The 19,327-nt window shown below is 36.5% G+C and overlaps 3 protein-coding genes across 5 annotated transcripts; 1 reads left to right on the top strand and 2 right to left on the bottom strand.

Annotated features, from left to right (window-relative positions):
• Positions 1-2,416: 2,416 nt before the first annotated feature.
• LOC103955839 (transcription factor MYB61) lies at positions 2,417-4,517 on the top strand. Its single transcript, XM_009367739.2, is given in 4 exon segments — positions 2,417-2,753; positions 2,926-3,055; positions 3,186-3,738; positions 3,740-4,517. Coding segments are annotated over 4 exon segments (1,245 nt in total). The 5' UTR covers positions 2,417-2,620; the 3' UTR covers positions 4,169-4,517.
• A 7,991-nt stretch (positions 4,518-12,508) lies between these two features.
• Positions 12,509-15,069, bottom strand: LOC125468100 (pectin acetylesterase 12-like). Its single transcript, XM_048576119.1, has 11 exons — positions 14,784-15,069; positions 14,619-14,701; positions 14,292-14,427; positions 14,106-14,183; positions 13,879-13,961; positions 13,670-13,794; positions 13,456-13,570; positions 13,288-13,371; positions 13,082-13,187; positions 12,829-12,971; positions 12,509-12,725 (listed from the first exon to the last, which is right to left on the bottom strand). The coding sequence occupies exons 1-11, from the start codon at positions 14,977-14,979 to the stop codon at positions 12,636-12,638; spliced, it is 1,239 nt and encodes a 412-aa protein (XP_048432076.1). The 5' UTR covers positions 14,980-15,069; the 3' UTR covers positions 12,509-12,635.
• Positions 15,070-15,803: 734 nt separating this feature from the next.
• On the bottom strand, positions 15,804-19,098 carry LOC103955835 (pectin acetylesterase 12-like). Of its 3 annotated transcripts, XM_048576113.1 has the most exons (12): positions 18,714-19,093; positions 18,416-18,561; positions 18,251-18,333; positions 17,928-18,057; positions 17,751-17,824; positions 17,496-17,582; positions 17,287-17,411; positions 17,075-17,189; positions 16,907-16,984; positions 16,695-16,800; positions 16,441-16,583; positions 15,807-16,322 (listed from the first exon to the last, which is right to left on the bottom strand). In XM_048576113.1, exons 2-12 carry the CDS (start codon positions 18,459-18,461, stop codon positions 16,233-16,235), a joined length of 1,077 nt encoding a protein of 358 aa, XP_048432070.1. In that variant the 5' UTR covers positions 18,462-18,561; positions 18,714-19,093; the 3' UTR covers positions 15,807-16,232. The 3 variants fall into 3 exon arrangements, 2 of the variants coding, with proteins under 2 accessions (XP_048432070.1, XP_048432064.1); XR_007255285.1 differs by having other exon boundaries at positions 15,804-16,322; positions 16,695-16,769; positions 18,416-19,098; XM_048576107.1 differs by having other exon boundaries at positions 18,416-19,093.
• Between the last annotated feature and the right edge of the window lie 229 nt (positions 19,099-19,327).

Here is a 19,327-nt window from a genome sequence, read left to right as displayed (position 1 = left end):
TAGGAAAACATTTGAAAAAGTAACACCGAATATTACATATAACAACAAGAATATCAAAAATTAAATCCAATCATTCCTCAAGCAAGTAATGCACTACACCAATATCCAATAAAAATTGAGCAAAGCGATGATCAACACAGTTAGCTTGACAACAAATATGGGTATCAAAACCACCAGTGATCTCTTTCAACAATTCCTTTGCGTCCTCAATCACTAATTACCCTATTGGAGTGGTGTGTCAAGACTTGGACGAAGAATAACTGAAAGGATCCGGAGGGAATCGCTCTCAAAAACAATTTTCGAAAACCCCTTTTCTCACCGCAACAACAATACCTTCTCTAACCTCCAAAACCTTTCATTATAGAGCTGATGTAACCCCTTCAAAACCCTTAGCCATGGCAGCCATAGTGCCTCAACTGTATAAATTTTGCTTCAATTCAATAATGTAAGTTTATCATGATATCGATATTGTCCCAATTAGTAGACGCTTCTGCCAACACAAGTTTATGGCCTTTTTCTTAATTATGTTTTTTTCCATATAGATAAACTAATACAGAATGGTGAAAACACATCGTCTTAATTGAACTCACCTTGCAATTAATTTTAATAATTCATTCCATTTGTCCTCATTAAGCTTTCAAAATACATAATCAACTAAAAAAAGGACAGCTATGCTAATTGTCATTATTGTCAAATTTATATTAAAGAAATTTGCCTTTAATTAGTGATTACTTCTTTCATTTGTCATACCTTTAATTAGCATTTCACACAGTAATACAACTTGCTGCATACAGCAAGAAGATAAAATGAAATGGGAAAAAAAAATTAAGGCAGCCCTTAGCCATGAAAAGTGTGCTCTACCATCTGCATCTGAGTTTAAATCTCTCTTCATGTAATTTAGATAAATTTAATGTAATATATCGTTTATATTCGAAACAAAGAGGCAGACAGAGGAGTTGGCAGAATTTGGGTTATTTTTCTTTGAAATTTCTCAGCTATCTTGGGAATATTTCATTCTTTTGCATCAATTATGAAACTTTTCAAAGTAATCATGATTTGGGGAAATTACCCAAAACGCAAATAGAAAAGAAAGAAAGTCAACATAATACCAGAAGTATCTGACAGAAAAGTTGGTCAATAAAGGAGTGTATCAATGGAGTATTCAGTATTTAATCATCTACATAATTAGGAAACATTTAATTGACAATATTTTTTGATAAATAACGATTAAGAAGTTCGCTCTCCTAACGTTTTTTTTTTCTTTTCAAATGCTCAATTTAAGTCATACATTTTTTTTTTTTGAGAATTTACTTCATTAACAATTCAAATACATAATACGTCAAACTATAAACACAAGAATAATTCTAAATAATGAGTGCGCAAAGATTTTATCAACAGTTTTTTTTTTTTTGGTAACAAATAACTTAGGAGGAGATTGACTACTCTTATCACCAGCACCAAGACATACCCACAACCTGAAGAAGGAAAGACTTACACATGACACTTAATTACTAATTGTCATCGATATAGATTTACATAAAAATTTTATAAATTGCACATCCTGTTGGCAGAAGAGATCAAACTTGGATTGAAAGTTAACTATAAGCACGTTCTTACTAACTGAACCAACCTTCGTTCGCATTTATCAACAATTTATTACAGAATCATATATGAGCAAACATTACTAGTCCTAGAGATTTCTTTTGATCAGAAAATTTCCCTTTTCCAATACACGTGGCTGCTTTAGTGTTTAGAATCTTAGGATAAGAGTTTGATAAGATAGGGTCTTACTTAAAACTCAAAGCAAACAACGGAGTTGTCATTTTCCATTTTTACAAATGTGTTTATGGATTGATATTCATCTACATCACCTTAATCCTTAATTAGCATGCGCTTCTCTTTTAATTGAAAACGATATTTTATCTAGGTGGGTAACTCAAACTTGAATGCAAAAAAAATATATGCATCTTTAATCAACTTATTTACGCTCAAATTTACAAATAACATGCGCTTCTGAAATTGAATTTTCAAGAATTGGTTATATGTCTCATAAGAAATGCCCAACAAGTAGTGCTGCCAAATACTTATAAACTCTCAACATTGATGAGACATATCAAAGTCAAATAATTGGAGCTCCATCTCCCTGAGCTAGTAGTACTCCTCCTATGATCTTATCCGTCTACTAGGGTTCATCCAAATGCATATGGACCGTCGGATAGCGTCGGACCACCACCCCCGTATAAGGGGTCAAGAGCTGACTTCGACCCTGCAGTGGAATGTAGAGGAGCCTACCTCAGGAAAATGAAATTTAATTCAAAACTATAATCTCCAATCGCCCTCAAGAATGTGACTTTTCTCTTTGAGCCTTCTCCTATTAATTTGATTCCCTACCAGGCTGCCATTTCATTTTCTTAACCCCCCTTATCCCTCCCTCCCTCCCTCCCTCCCTCCCTCTCTCTCTCTCTCTCTCTCTCAAAATTCACCACTTTCTCACTTCCTAGAAAGAATACATATCAGAGGCTTCCTCTCTTGCTGTTGTTGACAATTCACATCAAAACTCAGCCACTTTTTTGTAAAGTTTTGTGCCAGCATTGCAGGTGTAGCTAGTGTTGGACTCCACATGGGGAGGCACTCTTGTTGCTACAAGCAGAAGCTAAGGAAAGGCCTCTGGTCTCCTGAAGAGGATGAGAAGCTTCTCAATTACATCACCAAGCATGGCCATGGCTGCTGGAGCTCAGTCCCTAAACTAGCAGGTACACTCTAATTCTCCATTCAATTTGTTCATCACTTTCCAAAGGGGGGAAAAACCACAGGACTAAAGTTGTGTCGGTTGTGATGGCCCGTCCCAGAGAGTAATTTAGAATATCGTCCTGTTCAGAAAGAGTTGTCTTTCTTCAGGTGACATATAGTGTGATATATTGGCAGGTCTGCAGAGGTGTGGGAAGAGCTGCAGGTTAAGGTGGATAAATTACCTGAGGCCTGATTTGAAGAGAGGGCCATTCTCACAGCAAGAAGAGAATTTGATAATAGAACTCCATGCAGTTCTTGGCAACAGGTAATATATATTTTATAGTTTTAATAACTTGGGTTTTTCTTTTTTCTTTTTCTTAAAATTTAAGATTTTTCTTCTTATTTATCTTCTGGGCAATTATAAAAATCAAATCTTTTTGCTGCTGCAATCTCAGATGGTCTCAGATTGCAGCCCAGTTACCAGGAAGAACAGACAATGAGATTAAAAATCTATGGAATTCCTGCATTAAGAAGAAGCTGAGGCAAAGAGGCATTGACCCCAACACTCACAAACCACTCTCAGAAGCGCTTGATCAAAATATTGGCAAAGAAATTAACAACAACAATAATATTAACCTCTCCCCAACTTACAAAAGCAATGAGAAGGCCTCTGTGGGATCCAATGAGCTGAGCCTCGTTGAGGCAGTGAGTTCAAAGCACCCTACTTCAGCGTCCGAAAACCGGTTCAACCCGGTTGAAGTTTCTTCTACCTCCAAACTCATAAGCAGCAATGGCGGCAGCAGCAAAAGTTTGACACATGAAGGCTCCCCCAGTAGTTGCGGGCCTTGTGATTTTGTGGGATACTTTTCTTTTCCTCATCACAATAACCAAAACAATTATGGTTCGTCGTCAGATATGGGGCTGCAGGCAGTAAATCAAAACACCACTTTCAGCTTCCTCAATCAAAATCCAGAGTTCCTGCAACCGTCCATGTCATCAAGCTCCGCCTATATTCACCGCCCCTCCTCCTCCTCCCACACGTGTGAAGCCTTCCATCAGCCTCCCATCCGATAACTCCTCCACCTGGGACTCCAATGCCAACAACAGCAACAGCAGCGGCGGCGGCTACTTCGACAGCTCTGCAGCCTTTTCTTGGTGGCCGCCGGAAGCGGTAAAATCCGACGACCCACAAGAGATCAAATGGTCTGAATATCTCCACAACACCTCATTTCAGATGGGAACCCACCAAGCCTCTCAGCCTGCTACTTACTCAGAAATCAAACCAGAATCTCAGTCACACATTTTATCAAACAGCTTGAGCGCAACATCTTGGCACCACCAGAACCCGCAGCACCAGCACCAGCAAGCTTTACAAGCTTCAGAGATGTACACAAAGGATCTTCAGAGACTTGCTGTATCTTTTGGTCAAACCCTTTAGAACCAAAAAACCAAAAAACAAAACAAATCAAACCAGGTGCAGCACAACCCACTCTAAGCTAACTTCTAGTTTGTGAGAGTGAAGGGTTTGGAAGTTGGAAGAGTTCTTCTGGGTTTTACAATTTACAGGTGTGTGCTATAGAATTTTCTTTTGATTTTTTATTTTGATTTTGATTTTTTGTAAAGTGTCCAATACCAAATTTATTTTTTTCAGCCTTTTTCAAATTTATTATTGTTACTAATATATTTGTGATCTCTCCAATATCTGAGCTTTATGTTCATAAAAAAACTCCCAGCTTTGTCCATGAAATTAATAGGGTTGAGAGTTACAGAAATAAGGGCTTTTGTTACATGTTTCTCCTCCATCTTATGTATCTTATTGTTGTTCTTGATTCAATTATTGTAGATTTAATTGCAAACAATCAAAATACATTATTGATTCGCCCGTGCGCACGAATTTTGTGCCCACTTCGTGCGGCCGAGTTTGCCTTCTTCCCTCTCTGATGTATACTGTTCTCAAAATATCTTGAGCGTGTAAAGTGAGAGGGGATAATTAATTCTCGATATTAAAAATAACAGTAAAACTAAAGCGTTTCTATAAATTTTCAAAAAAATGTTCTAGTGACGAGGAATCTCATGTGTTCTTGTCACACCAGGATGTCATATAGTCAAGAACCTATACACACACGTATACATACATACATATATATATATATATATCTGTGTGTATCTATAGAATTAAGTTTCCATAAGTACAAGTTTGAAGCTGGATGATTACTTTCTTTCGCCTTCACCTCTTTCAAATCTGTAAGACAACCAAAAATACATCTGGTTTCTTGGGATCCATTGTTTTTTTTCTTTTCAAATGACATACATCACTTTCTGTCTTGATCCTTTTCAGGTTTGAAAAAAAATACAGAACATTATATTTTCTAAAGTTCAAAATTTGAGGCCATTTTTCTCAAATGAGTGTTTGTCACTATCTCCTAGAGATGGAGATGTTTTCACCTTTAAGTTTTTAACAGTGTCTATGGCACTATGCCGCTACCTCTCCTTTCCAAATTCGCTTTAACAAAACTTAGATAAGAATGTCTGATAATTCATCTGTTAACACTTTTCACAAAGGTTTATAATTTTTGTATTTGGTTCAGTGCGTTTTTATGTGGGTCATATCCAACGTGAACGCTGACCTAATCAAACATCCCTTTAAAATAAAAAATAAAAAAATAAAAAAATAAAATTGGTCAAAAGACTCAATGGTTAAAGGCATGAAATGAAATTACGGTCTTTCTTTTACACTAATTCTACTCGTAGTGAAAGCTGTTCTAATCAAAAGCCCTAACAAAGTTTATCACCTCTTCTAAGACTCGATGGCTGAAAACATGAATTTACCGCCTTTCTTTTACTACGTCAATCTCATATACAAAAACAACAAAATGATTCGAAATAATTAGACAAATTAAAATGGAAAATAGATGAGGGAGGCAGGATTCCAACACTATATTGATGAGAATCCAGCTGCTAGCTAGAAATGGTCAGAAAACATATGAAAAATGACTTGTAATACAATAAAAGCCATCAATTCTTGTCTGATTGTTTTCTTGGTGGCAAATAGGCAAAAGACTACGTAGTCTCTGTGGCTATAACGTTATCTTAAGAAGAATAGACTTCCAATTCAGTACACAGAAATATCGATATTTAATTGTACAGTAGCTTAGAGGAAGGTGACATATTGTGAGAAAGCTATATAATTTCGTACTATATACTGCATCACAAGAGCTAGCACACCGTGTGCTGTGTCCCAAGAGTGGGCCTGAACCTTTTACTACTTCGATATGTGAGGAACAGAGAATTGGGTCCCTGCAAGATGCTGAAACTTCAAAGAAAAAAAGGAAGTGGGAGAGAAATATTTTATATGGCACTTGTATACTGACACATGACTTTTTACGCTAATGAAAAATGATTTATGAACAAAAAAATTTGTACATGTGTTTATTTCATTGACATAGGACATCATTGTAATGATGAACTCGTGTGGTGTAAGTTATTCTCGAGATTGAGAGAGAGAGTTTAGCAGTGGAACGTGTAGAAGAAGGTAGAATTGACTTTGCAGAATTATGAAGAGGGAAATTTATAGTAGTGGTACTGTGGAGGAGGGTTTTCAACTTTTCATGAATCATGTCATGACCAAGCATCTTTACCTTATGTAGCAAGACAAAGGGTAAATCTTGCTATTGGGAATGAAAAGCACAGAGTAACATTGTATATGCATTAATATAACCAATTTACATGGCTAAAACTAACATGAAATCAGGTATATTTAATCTATGATCTGTTTTTCTCCTCATGTGATGTGTTTGGTAAAGAGAAAGACATATACATAAGGGCATACACATAAAAAGGAGACACACTAAAAGAAAAGATATCAATCATCATTGATATATTGTTATGACTCTTTATCTAACATCACGTAGCATTTAACTGTATACAATCGATGACATAAAAAATCTCTCATGTAGAAAACAAAATAATTGATCCTGCCAGTCTGCCCTATGCAAACTCATAAAACGAAAATTCATAATAGCAGTACTGAGGAGGAGAAGAGTTGAGTGGGATCTGTATATACATAACTGAGAAAAAAAATGTTGGATCATCAACCATATACACATATGTAAGCGGTTATACTTGTCGTCGCATAACACATATTGCATACAATTAGTGACGCTAAAAAATCTCTTGTATAGATGGTAAAAGAATTGACTTTGCACTATAAAGACTCGACTCATAAAAAGAAAATTCATAACAGTACTACTGTGGAGGATGGTCCTCATGACTCATGAGGTGAATTGAGCATCTTTACATTATTTAGAAAGACAAAGGGTAATATATCATATATGTACATCCATTCATATCACACGCACTTTATCATTGGTACATTGGTGGCTAATGACTATTCTACCATTTCTGTTGTTACAATTTACAGCGCCTGTCTGCCTAATAATTTGATAAATAAAAATGAAAATTTTAGTTTCGAAAATTTCCATATACTATTTCATACCATTTGAGGAAAAAGAAACGATGAAAATAATAGAGGCATGGGTAGAGTCAAGGAAAAGCTATTCAAGTGCAAAAAGCCACGTCTTTCCTCCTCTGAAATACACGACAGACTCCATTTTGTTTGTCCACGCATTCTCACAGACATCGTTGTATGGTTTCCCTCGTAGAATATGCCCAAGTTTTCTTTTTATTCTTTTGCAGATTAATATATAAATAGGACGATCTCAAGCTAACAAGTTTCTCTACTTTGCGAGGATGGGAAGAGCATTTATCATACACATCTATATTCTTGCTTTGCAAAAGGTTGTTTTAACAATTCGAACTCATGACCTTTTAATTACAGAGAAACAACTTTTTCATTGCTTTCAAGACTCACCCTCTTGCAGATTAATATATAAATATCAATTTATATTTACATAAATATATATAAACATATATAAACATTATGTGTTTATATTATATATGGAGATGCATGTGAACCAAATTATTGGTCTACTGTTGGGGACCTACGATTTAAAGGGTGTTGGTAAAGAACAAAAAGCATTGCAATATTGACCAGGCTGAGAGAGGAGAAGATGGGATTACAGTAATGCAGTTGCCAATTTTGATTTCTTTGGTATTTTATAATGTTATGCTTAGAGAAACTCAAATGTTTTAATTTAATAAATTGGAATCTTTACTTCTTTTTCTTCTTCTAATATATTATATTAATACTTCTTTTGGTCGAATATGCTAATAGTTCTATAAACAACTGAGATGAACGGAATGTGATTAAAATGATTAACCTAATGATGATCGTATAAGTAAAATATTATTGGCAGAAGATTTTGTTCTGGTGCAAATGTACAGGAAATATCAAGATGATCAAGAACTTCGACACAGGGCAGGAATTAAAAAGTGTTAATGTTTCTTGCATTAGAATCGATGTTCATAGAATGTTCTTTTTCACCTAAACACTTTGAGGTTCAGAAGGAGATTTAAAAAGTGATACGAGTATTAATTAGTTGTTCTTTGTTGGCAGAGATTCCATCGAGGAATCTGCTGCACAGAAAAACCAGCATAGTCTCTCATTTGTGACAATATATAAGTGTATGGCCGTCATGCACAATTAAGATTACCGACCACGTCATTTATAGAGCATTACTTATAAAAATATTTAGGCTTCTTTTAATTTGTTCATACCAACCTCATACAGTACCATCAAAATGTGAGAAACTGTCCTAATCAGGTAGTACTACCTAATATCTTTTTCTAGTCGTTTATCAATATCTCTCTCTTTAAACGACTTATCAAGTGAGGAGAAAGATAAAAAATGATATAAACCGTGACATGTATGTTTCTCTCACAAATACGGTACTTGAAATCTCCATAGCAAGTGCAACATATATTACCTCACATGATTGTTATAGACATCCAGCACACACACACACACACACACAGAGTAAAACTACTTTGCCATCAACTTATAAAATATAGTCCGTAACAACTGGCAAATTGTCGATATGCTTTTTTTCTTAAACCCTAAACCCCAAAGTATCATGGAGAGTTTCTTTAGTTTACTTAATATTATTTTGATTTTAAATTAAAGCTAACTATTACTGTATATAACACCACCGTTTTAGTAGCTTTCAATGTATAGATAATTTAATGTTGAGTTGAAGCAGAAGAAAACACCGAAAAAAATTGGCCCCGGAGAACAATACAATTAATCATAAATTATCATTATCCATCCCTGCAGACAATCAAAGGGTTAATGATGAGGAATCTTACACATAAATCATTCCAAATAATCCGAGAGAAAGTCTAATATCTTGCCACAATCATTGAAGATTGTTAATTTCAACCCTCTCCAAAATGTGAACTGAGAGAGAGAGACAGAGGGAGAGAGAGGGAGGGAGGAAATTTGATTCCTGCACACAAACACAACACCTTTCTCTAGCTAATATTAAAATATGTTGCAAATTATGAAGAGTAACATGGGGGTAGGATCACTAATGCAACATAATACACAAATTAAAATCAACTCTCTTTGTCTGGTTTCGAACTTTGGAGCATAATTTAATCAGAACAGAGAAGCAGCTAAAGCAAATAGCAATTAATTAATTAATTAACAAAGTAGAAAAGGTTTTTATATATAATGATTTAGAGATAGAGGAGAATAAAAAGATGCATACAAAGAGAAGTCTCTGAAAACATGATTGTTCAGGGACGGCGACAATTGATCCCTAGCTACTTTGTCAACGGATGGAATTAAGAATAAAACTATCATATCGTGATAGTTTAGTTCACAGGAGTGGATACCTTTTGCAGGGTGTTAGTTTAGTTCACAGGAGTGGATACCTTTCGCAGGGTTCTACCAGCGCCGCAAAATGCAGTAAATTTTGTGTGCCCTTCATTTATGATATGGTGAAAAGGTAAGAATGTTTTAATCTGTGTTTTCCAACAATTCTCATAACATATTATGCTATCCATTATACCACATACATCCTACGTGCAAGTTGGTTTTTAGGGCGATAATACTTGTCCCTTTAAAACTGACACATAATGCAGAACAAATGGCCGAGTGGATTGAAGAGGAATTGGACTGATGGAAAACGCAACGGGAATTTACAAATTTGACGTCCGAGCTCTGATTTGGGCCTTGATACCTTTTCAAAAAGGGAACGACGATGCGGTTCCAACTTATTGATTGTCGTGATATATGATGAATTTTAGCCATCCGAAACTGTTTAGGCTTCCAAAAGAGCATTTGAAATTTTGTAATAAACATCGAACATTTCGACTTTCGTCCAAATTAAATCGTATTTTGAATTTTCTAAGGCCTCTGAGTTTCCCCAGAGCTAAATTAGTGTCCTTATAAGCCATTTGGTTGTTTATGTAACCTCATCAATTCAACAATTAATCAAAAATACTTTTGAGATTTTTCTCTCTAAACTGTTGGATTCCATAAGTTTGTACTTCGAGGAATTACGCTTATAATCCTCCTACGCTCGTCCTGCGTCAGTGATACATTCTCTAATATCGGTGAGATCCACATACAATAGTAAGACTCATCTGTGTCAGCAAAGTGTGTTAGTTTTATGTTTTCGAATAGTTTGAGGGAGTTGTTACAAGCACTCCCAAAAAAGTTATTTTGCACACTCCAAACATATAGAAATATACAGAAAAATACACTTTAGTGGGGTGTTTGATGCCATTTTTTGGAGTCCCTTACCAACATTTTAGTTTTATTGCTATTTTCAAGATGCGTAACAATGTGGTCTATAAGATTTCAAAATTTAAAAATTTACCCTGAAGTTTACAAATTGGTTCACTGTTGTTCTCTTTTGATGCCATTTTTTGGAGTCCCTTACCAACATTTTAGTTTTATTGCTATTTTCAGGGTGCGTAACAATGTGGTCTATAAGATTTCAAAATTTGAAAATTTACCCTGAAGTTTACAAATTGGTTCACTGTTGTTCTCTCTCGCCGTCAAAAGAAAAATGTTCTTATTTATTGTCGAATTGTATATGTTAATCAACATTTCATCTATATAAGCAAAAAGCATAAGCCAACCGAGTGTGTTACATTCGGAAACCAAATGTTGAAAGGCACGGGTCAACCCGTTAGATGGCCCAAATTATATGAGCACGTAGTATCGTTAACCATTTTTTAATGAACAAACTGTTAATCAAGCAACACTTTTCTTGCATATTAGGCTAAATGGGTTTGATATAACTGGGCCTTAGCATTTTGCAAAAGATTTGGCAAAAGCCGACATAAGTTGTATATAGTTATATACAATATATATTGTGACTTTTCACCAGTGCACATAGAAATGCACATTTGAGTTACATATTTGAACAAGAGCGGTTAGATCTGGTTAGTTTAGGTGAGGAGGTTTGGTGCATGGGTTGTTTAGTAGCCATTAAATTCATCTATCAACTCAAAATTGAACAAAATGTTTTTCAAACGGTGATGTTATCACACACCAATTTTTATCTTCCACATGCCTTGCTCAATTTGCAATCATCGGGTCATATAAATTGACAAAAATCTAATGATATAAATTAACAAAGTGTGTGTAAGAGATGAAAATGGATGTGTGGATAACACCATCATTTTCAAATCTCAATTGCTGAAATGATTTTTCAGTATGTCATTGATATTTGATCACTCTGTTGTCAATATTCAAATCGTCGTTATTCAATTTTAATATATTCAACAATTGAAATTTAGTCTCTAATCATTTTCTCCACAATCGAGTGGCTCCTTATACACCCTGCAACTAACAACTTACTCAACACCCTTTAGTATAGAAGTTCTCTAAGATATATATTAGTTGAGAGTTTTTACTTGTTAATCCATTCTAACTTTAAAAGAGGAAATGAATTTTTGTGGGGTAAGGGGAAAACAAGATAAAATAGCTGCATGGATGGATTTCTTAAATCTAACAAAAGCTTGGAGTTTTCGAAACGATAAATTTATGGCCTTTCCACTCCTCCATGGTAAGCCAAAACTATTAGAAGTGATTAACTACTTCAACGTACTTCTTAGATTTAAGCCAAAAAATGCCCTCTTATTTCTTGGCCAGCAAGTTTACACAACTTAGTCTATAAAGTGTTTCCCAAGTCATGTATGCAACAAACACGGTAATTTTGATAAGCACAAGAGTTTTGATTGATACTTTTCTCTATAGAGGGATCCCACTCAATCGTAACTGGATTGGTATCCACATGAAGAACATATTGTCAACGGTATACATACTAATACAATAGTTGCGGATATGTTATCGACATGGATCCCGCTTGTTTAGGAAGAAGCCTGATTTTCTCCACACTTTACTGGGATAATGGAGATTTGATTTGCCTACTTTACTGTGATACGTCTCTTCTTAATGTTGCAAAAGTCCTGCTCCAGCTACAGATGAACGGATTCTGCTTAAGAATTGGCCTCATTTTCTCTATACACATATAAATTATGAATGTCAAAATACAAATCAACCGTGAAACGTGTACATAGAACTAGATGAGAAAGGCCATGTATGCGCATCCAACAATAAATATCATCATACTTCAACGTAAACCGTTTGAATTGTGTCCGGCAGAGTGGAAGAAATTGTGTCCAGACCACGATGGGAGATTGACTGTGCTGGAGACAAGGAACTAGTACATCTTCCAGACAAGGAATCTGGTGTCACCGCACTACTGATCGTTGTCACAATGGAAGAATGAGAATATTGTTCAATCATCTGCCAGCGCTTTTACCGTCTTTCATCCAATTCGTTCATTTGTTTTTCGGTCTTTGAACTTTGATGGTAGAATTCTATTGATTTCAATTATTACAAAATTATTTCATTAAGCAGAAGGGGTAGTATTATAGTGCAGACAACTCAATACAATGACAGTGTAAATAATTTGATCAAACAATGGTCATTCAAGAGCCAGATCGCAGCAAGTTTCATCAACAACCTTAACCTCTGCTCTATCAAAATACCAATCACCAAGAGCTTCTCCAATTGTCTGCGGTAATCCGTCACATACAAAGTTTTAGATATCTTCGAACTCTCTCTACATATAATGCATATGTTTGTGTTTGCTTGTGTTAGTAGTTAAACAGGCTCACCTTGTTTCCAAGAGCTGGAAATTTATGAGCAAACAATGCACTTTCCTTCGTTTGACAGTGCACCAAACACGAATTTATGAACATCCCATTTTGATTAGGCATTGAGAATTGTTTTACTGCATTCAGCATTTGATTCCTGAATCCTGTTACATATATAACCGAAAGTTAACGTCACAGAAGTTACATGTTTAGTTTGTTTCTCAATTTTAAGACTTCAAAAAAAAAAAAAAAATTCTTGTGTGTGGGATTTCACCTTGCAGAATTTGCATCTGTGATGCGGAACAACTTGCAAGGTTAAATCTGCAACTCTCCCACTCGCTGCACGGATCTGCTGATGGTGGAACGAAACTATTATTGATCTGATTTCAAGGGGGAAAGTACAATTCAATGCATTCTTTCAGTAAAAGTCTGTCCAGTAATTCTCAAATAATTAAGACCATATTCAAGCTCAAAATGAACAATTAGCTGCCATGAATCGTATGCTGAATTGAGTATAAATAGCGAGGTTGTAATGTTCACAATTAAGTTCTCCGGGAAGAAGCACTGCAAAGTAAGTAGTGTACAACTTATTTTATGTTACCACCTATTGTCAAACCAAAACTGCCAAGAGGAAAACAACTTGTTTACCGAAGTAGGATCAAGGTGACTAGTACAGAATCGCGGCAGATTTTCTTGCACCCCCTGCAAGCTTACAACACCGCTATAATAATCCCTCAGTGTGCGTTGACCGGAAATATCAACCCTACGATTCCATACAGGATATCACCAATAAAATTTTAAGTGTTAATAACTAGCAGGGAACATTGACAAAGAGAAAAGACATTACGGATATAGTACTCACGCGTCAAGAAAAAATCCAGCATCACTCAGGCACTTCACTTTTGTACTTGTGGGAAACATGCCCCGAAACTCATCACAGTGCAAAATTGATGACAGACCGCCGGCAGAGCAACCACAAAGAAGAGCCTAATGGATGATGGATTAATATGCATTGAGAAGTGGCTTAACATGGCAACACAAAAAATTCTTTAGAATGAAGAAATGTAGTACATTTTTCGCGTCACGCATTCCCTTTGACATCAAATCGTCCATTGCAGATAACCATATACGCTGTCCTCTAAATTGCAGTTTTGCTTCCTAAAAGCAGAATCACTATATTTTAGCTTCTCATTTGCACTTATGAACAGAAATACACAAAGTACCTTCCAATAGCTGCAGCACCACTACAGCCCCTATCATAATTTTGTGGAAAAATGTAAATGGCAAGATCATCCCACCAACCTGACTATCGCTGTCCCCAGAAAATGAAGCACCATCGCAATAGCGGAGCTCTACTCTATTCCAGTTGAAAAACTCTGCAGTCCCTTACAAGATAATGGCTAAGATGGCTAAACTAAAGGGTAAAAAAAAGGCAGATGCAGGCATCAGCCTTAAACAATGTAGCATTAAGTTTGAGGAGAAACCGGGATTTTCCTCAGATTGATTGCTTAGTATTCCAGAAAATGCCATATATGGTTCCATGTACGCTGATGATCCCAATCCGAAAAGTGAAGTTGTGCGGTTAGAACAACTTTTGGTGTCGTTACACCATGCTCCTCCCTGCATCAACAAGGACTTCAGAGGGTTGCTTGGTGATCAATCAGCTAAAAGGAATCATGAAGTCTAAAAGAAAATAACTAGAAGGAAACATGAACTTGCCATTTTTCTCAAACTATCTTTATGATATAATAATCCCAATATCGACATAGAAACGTATAAATATGTCATTTTTTCTGATCTATCTCACAGACCTGAAGGTGAATGAGCCAACTGTTCGCTCCCGATCCATATCCACGATGTAAATGATAAGCAGGTGCTGTTCCATCCAAGCAGACTGCAGAGTAGGTAAATTAAAAGGAATAAGGATTAATTAAGAACTGCAAAAATTTTAGAGCATACATCATTGTATGGCATACCTGCTCCTTTAGCAGCAGCTTGTTGGACGAGTGTTAGCTCTACCATGAGTAGTGTGTCATTAAAAGCCTTGGAGCTTCCGTCGGTATCCAACAAAGACGGCACCGTCTCATCAAGATTCTTCTCTTCGACAAACCCATCAACCCAAGTTCTGAAGACAAGTGCTGTTACAATGCCAATCCACAAGAACTTCACCATGGCTCTCCTCTCCCTTCAATCTCTCCGCCACCCAAGTCTTCGAAGACGTAGATATAAAAACGAAACGCAAATGAAGAACATGGGTATAAATCAAGGAAAAGCTATTCAATTGCAAATGGCCATTATCTTTATTCATCCCTCCAGACGAGGGGTCAATGGTGAGGAATCTTACACACAAGTCATTCCAAATAATTCGAGAGAGTCTCATATCTTGCCACAATCATTGAAGATTGTTAATTTCAACTCTCTCCAAAATGTGAACTCAGAGAGAGAGAGAGAGAGAGATAGGAAATTTGATTCCTTTACTGCACACAAACACCAGACCTTCTCTAGCAAATATTAAGATATGTTCCAAATTAGGAAGGGTAACATGGGAGTAGGATGATTCACGTAATACACAAGTTATTAGCTCTCTTTGTCTGGTTTCGAACTGTGGGGCATAATTTAATCAGAATACTGAAGCAGCTGAAGCAAATAGCAATTAATTAATTAGTTATTCAATTACCAAAGTAGAAAGGGTTTTTATATATTTACACACACACACACACACACATATATATACATACATACATACATATATATACATGTATACATACATACATATTCAGAGAAGTCTCTAAAAACATGGTTGTTCAGGGAAGACGCCAATTATCTACTTTGTCAACGGATGGAATTAAGATTAAAACTGAAAAGGGAAGAATGTTTTAATCTGTGTTTCCCAACAACTTTCACTACATATGTGCAATCCATTACACCACATAAACCCTACGTGTACGTTGATTTTTAGGGCGATGCTATTTCGACCATCAAAACTGACACATTTGTTGATACACTCTCTAATATTGGTGAGATCCAAAAGTTACTTGTAACTAGCTATATAAAGTACGTTTATATCATCAACAATTTACGCATCCAACAGTAAATATCATCATACATCCACGTAAACTGTTTGAATTTGTGTCCGGCGGAGTAGGGGGAAATAGTGTCCAGACCATGATGGGAGATTGACTGCGTTGGAGGCAAGGAACTAATACATGGCCCAGACAAGGAATCTGGTATCACTGCACTACTCAACATTGTCACAATGGAAGAGTGCGAATGGTGTTCATTCATTTGTTTTTTGGTTCTTGAACTTGGTAGTAGAATTCTATTGATTTCAGTTGTTACAAAGTTATTTCATTAAGCAGAAGGGATGGTATTATAGTGCAGACAACTCAATACAATGACCATGTAAATAATCTGTCAATCAATTCTCATTCGAGAGCCAGATGGCGGCAAGTTTCATCAACAACCGTAACCTCTGCTCTATCAAAATACCAATCTCCAACAGCTTCTGCAATTGTCTGCAATAATCCGTCATATACGGTAAGTTTTAGATATCTTTAAAGTTCAAACTCTCTCTACATATAATGCATGTGTTTCTGTTTCTGTTTGTGTGTGTTAGTAGTTAAACAGGCTCACCTTGTTTCCAAGAGCTGGAGATTCATTAGCATACCATGCACTTTTCTCCGTTTGACAGTGCACCAAACACGAATTTATGAACATCCCACTTTGATTACGCATTGAGAATTGTTTTACTGCATTCAGCATTTGATTCCTGAATCCTGTTCCATATACAACAGAGAAATAATGTCACAAAAGCCACATGTTTAGTTTGTTTCTCAAGCTGTTGCAACTTTTATGAGTTGAAAACTTCCTCGTATGTGGGATTTCACCTTGAAGAATTTGCATCTGTGATGCAGAACAACTTGCAAGGTTATATCTGCAACTCTTCCACTCGCCGTGCGGATCTGCTGATGGTGGAGCTAAACTGTTATTGATCTGATTTCAAGTGGGGAAGTACAATTCAATGCATTCTTTCAGTAAAAGTCCGTCCAGTAATTTTCAAATAATTAACACCATATTCAAATTTACAATGAACAATTACCTGCCATGAATCGTATGCTGAATTGAGTATAAATAGTGGGGTTGTAATGTTCACAATTAAGTTCTTCGGGAAGAAGCACTGCAAAGTAAGAAACAGTGTAAAACTTACTTCAAGTTACCACCTATCTTCAAATCCAAAAACTGAAAGAGGAAAAAAAAAATTGTTTACCGAAGTAGGATCGAGGTGACTAGTACAGAATCGCGGCAGATTTTCTTGCACCCCCTGCAAGCTTACTACACCACTATAAAAATCCCTCATTGTGCGTTCACCGGAAATATCAACCCTACAGTTCCATACAGGATATCAGCAATAAAATTTGAACTGTAAATAACTAGCAAGGAACATTGACAGAGAAAAGGCATCACGGATACAGTACTCACACGTCAAGAAAAAGTCCAGCATCACTCAGGCACTTCACTTTTGTAGTTGTAGGAAACAAGCCCCGAAACTCATCACAGTGCAAAATTGATGACAGACCGCCGGCAGAGCAACCAGAAAGAAGAGCCTAACGTATGATGGATTAATATGCTTTGAGAAGTGGCTTAACACGGCAACACAAAAATTTCTTTAGCATAAAGAAATGTAGTACATGATTCGCGTTGCGCATTCCCTTTGACATCAAATCGTCCATTGCAGCTAACCATATACGCTGTCCTCTAAATTTCAGTTTTGCTGCCTAAAAGAAGAATCACTATATTTTAGCTTCTCATTTGCACTTAGGAACAGAAATACACAAAGTACCTCCCGATACAAGGAAGTTAATTTTTCGTTCCAATAGCTGCACTACTATAGTCGCTATCATAATTTTGTGGGAAACTGTAAACGGAAAGATCATCCCACCTACCTGATTTTCGCTGTCCCCAGAAAATGAAGCACCGTCACAATACCGGAGCTCTACTCTATTCCAGTTGAAAAACTCTGCAGTCCCTTACATGATAATGGTTAAGACGGCTAAACAAGTATAAAAAAAAGGCAGATGCATCAGCTTTAAACAATGTAGCATTAAGTTTGAGGAGAAAACCGGGATTTTCTTCAGAGTGATTGCTTAGTATTCCAGAAAATGCTATCTCTGGTTCCATGTGCGCTGATGATCCATAAGGTGAAAGCTTGCGGTTAGAACAACTTTTGGTGTCGTTACACCATGCTCCTCCCTGCATCAACAAGGACTTCAGAGGGTTGCTTGGTGATCAATCAACTAAAAGGAATCATGAAGTCCAAAAGAAAATAACTAAAAGGAAACATGAACTTGCTATTTTCCTCAAACTATCTTTACAGTATAATTATCCCAATGTCGACATAGAAACGTATAAAATATGTCATTTTTTTCTGATCTATCTCACAAACCTGAAGGTGAATGAGCCAACTGTTCGCCCCCGATCCATATCCACGATGCAAATGGTAAGCAGGTACCGTTCCATCCAAGCAGACTGCAAAGTAGGTAAATTAAACGGAATAAGGATTAACCAAGAACTGCAAAAGTTTTAGAGTATACATCATTGTATGGCATACCTGCTCCTTTGGCAGCAGCTCCTTTGACGAGTGTTAGCCCTACCATGAGTATGTCATTTGCAGCCTCGGAGCTTCCATAGGTCTCCAACAAAGACGGCACCGTCTCATCAAAATTCTTCTCTTCCACAAACCCATCAACCCATATTCTGAAAACAAGTGCTGTTACAATGCCAACCCACAAGAACTTCACCATGGCTCTCTCTCTCCTCCAATCTCTCGGCCCCAAGTCTTCGGAAACTTAGATATATAAACGAAAGTCAAATCTTAATTAAATTGGAGAGGATTTGAATATACGTACGTTAGTGCTTAGTCAAATCTGGCAGCTCCAGACGTCGCATCAACAATTTTTCACCAGCTTATCAGAAAATAAAAGGAAATGGACTGAAAAAAGAGGAAATGAATTCTTATAGTACTAAGTCAATTAAAGCTGCCCAGAAATGGGAAAAACTAAGAAGAAATGTCCGGTACGAACTTCCTTAATTTAACAAAAGCTTGGAGCGTTCGATTTCGAAATGAACAAATTAAGGCCCTTCTCATCCACCATGGTAAACCAGACTACTTCCGATTCCGCATGGTTATATATACAGATACTGTCATTGGATGTTGTTGATGCTTCAAGGTAATCCTTGGATTAAGTCCGAAACCCGTCCCCTCTTTCGTTTTTGTTATCTCAGAGTTTACGCAACTTAGTATGTAAGTTGTCTATATAGAAGAGTGTTTCCCAAGTCATGTAACAGACGCTGATTGACAGTGACTGGTGAACACAAAAACCATCACAACTATCAAATAATCCCTGAAAAATATCAATCAAAAGTTCAACTATGGAGGTTCCAAGGCTTCAAATAACATACTGATGGTAGGCTTAGCCACAGTGCCGACGCTCGAAATCTGGAGATAAAAACGAAACTCAAT

Source organism: the organism of the source record quoted next, unplaced genomic scaffold (genome assembly GCF_019419815.1).
Source record: "Pyrus x bretschneideri cultivar Hongxiangsu unplaced genomic scaffold, Pyrus_bretschneideri_v1 Contig11, whole genome shotgun sequence".
In the NCBI taxonomy this organism is placed as follows: Eukaryota; Viridiplantae; Streptophyta; class Magnoliopsida; order Rosales; family Rosaceae; genus Pyrus; species Pyrus x bretschneideri.
The sequence above is the reverse complement of the archived record's forward strand: the minus strand, read 5'-3'. Positions and strand labels throughout refer to the sequence as shown.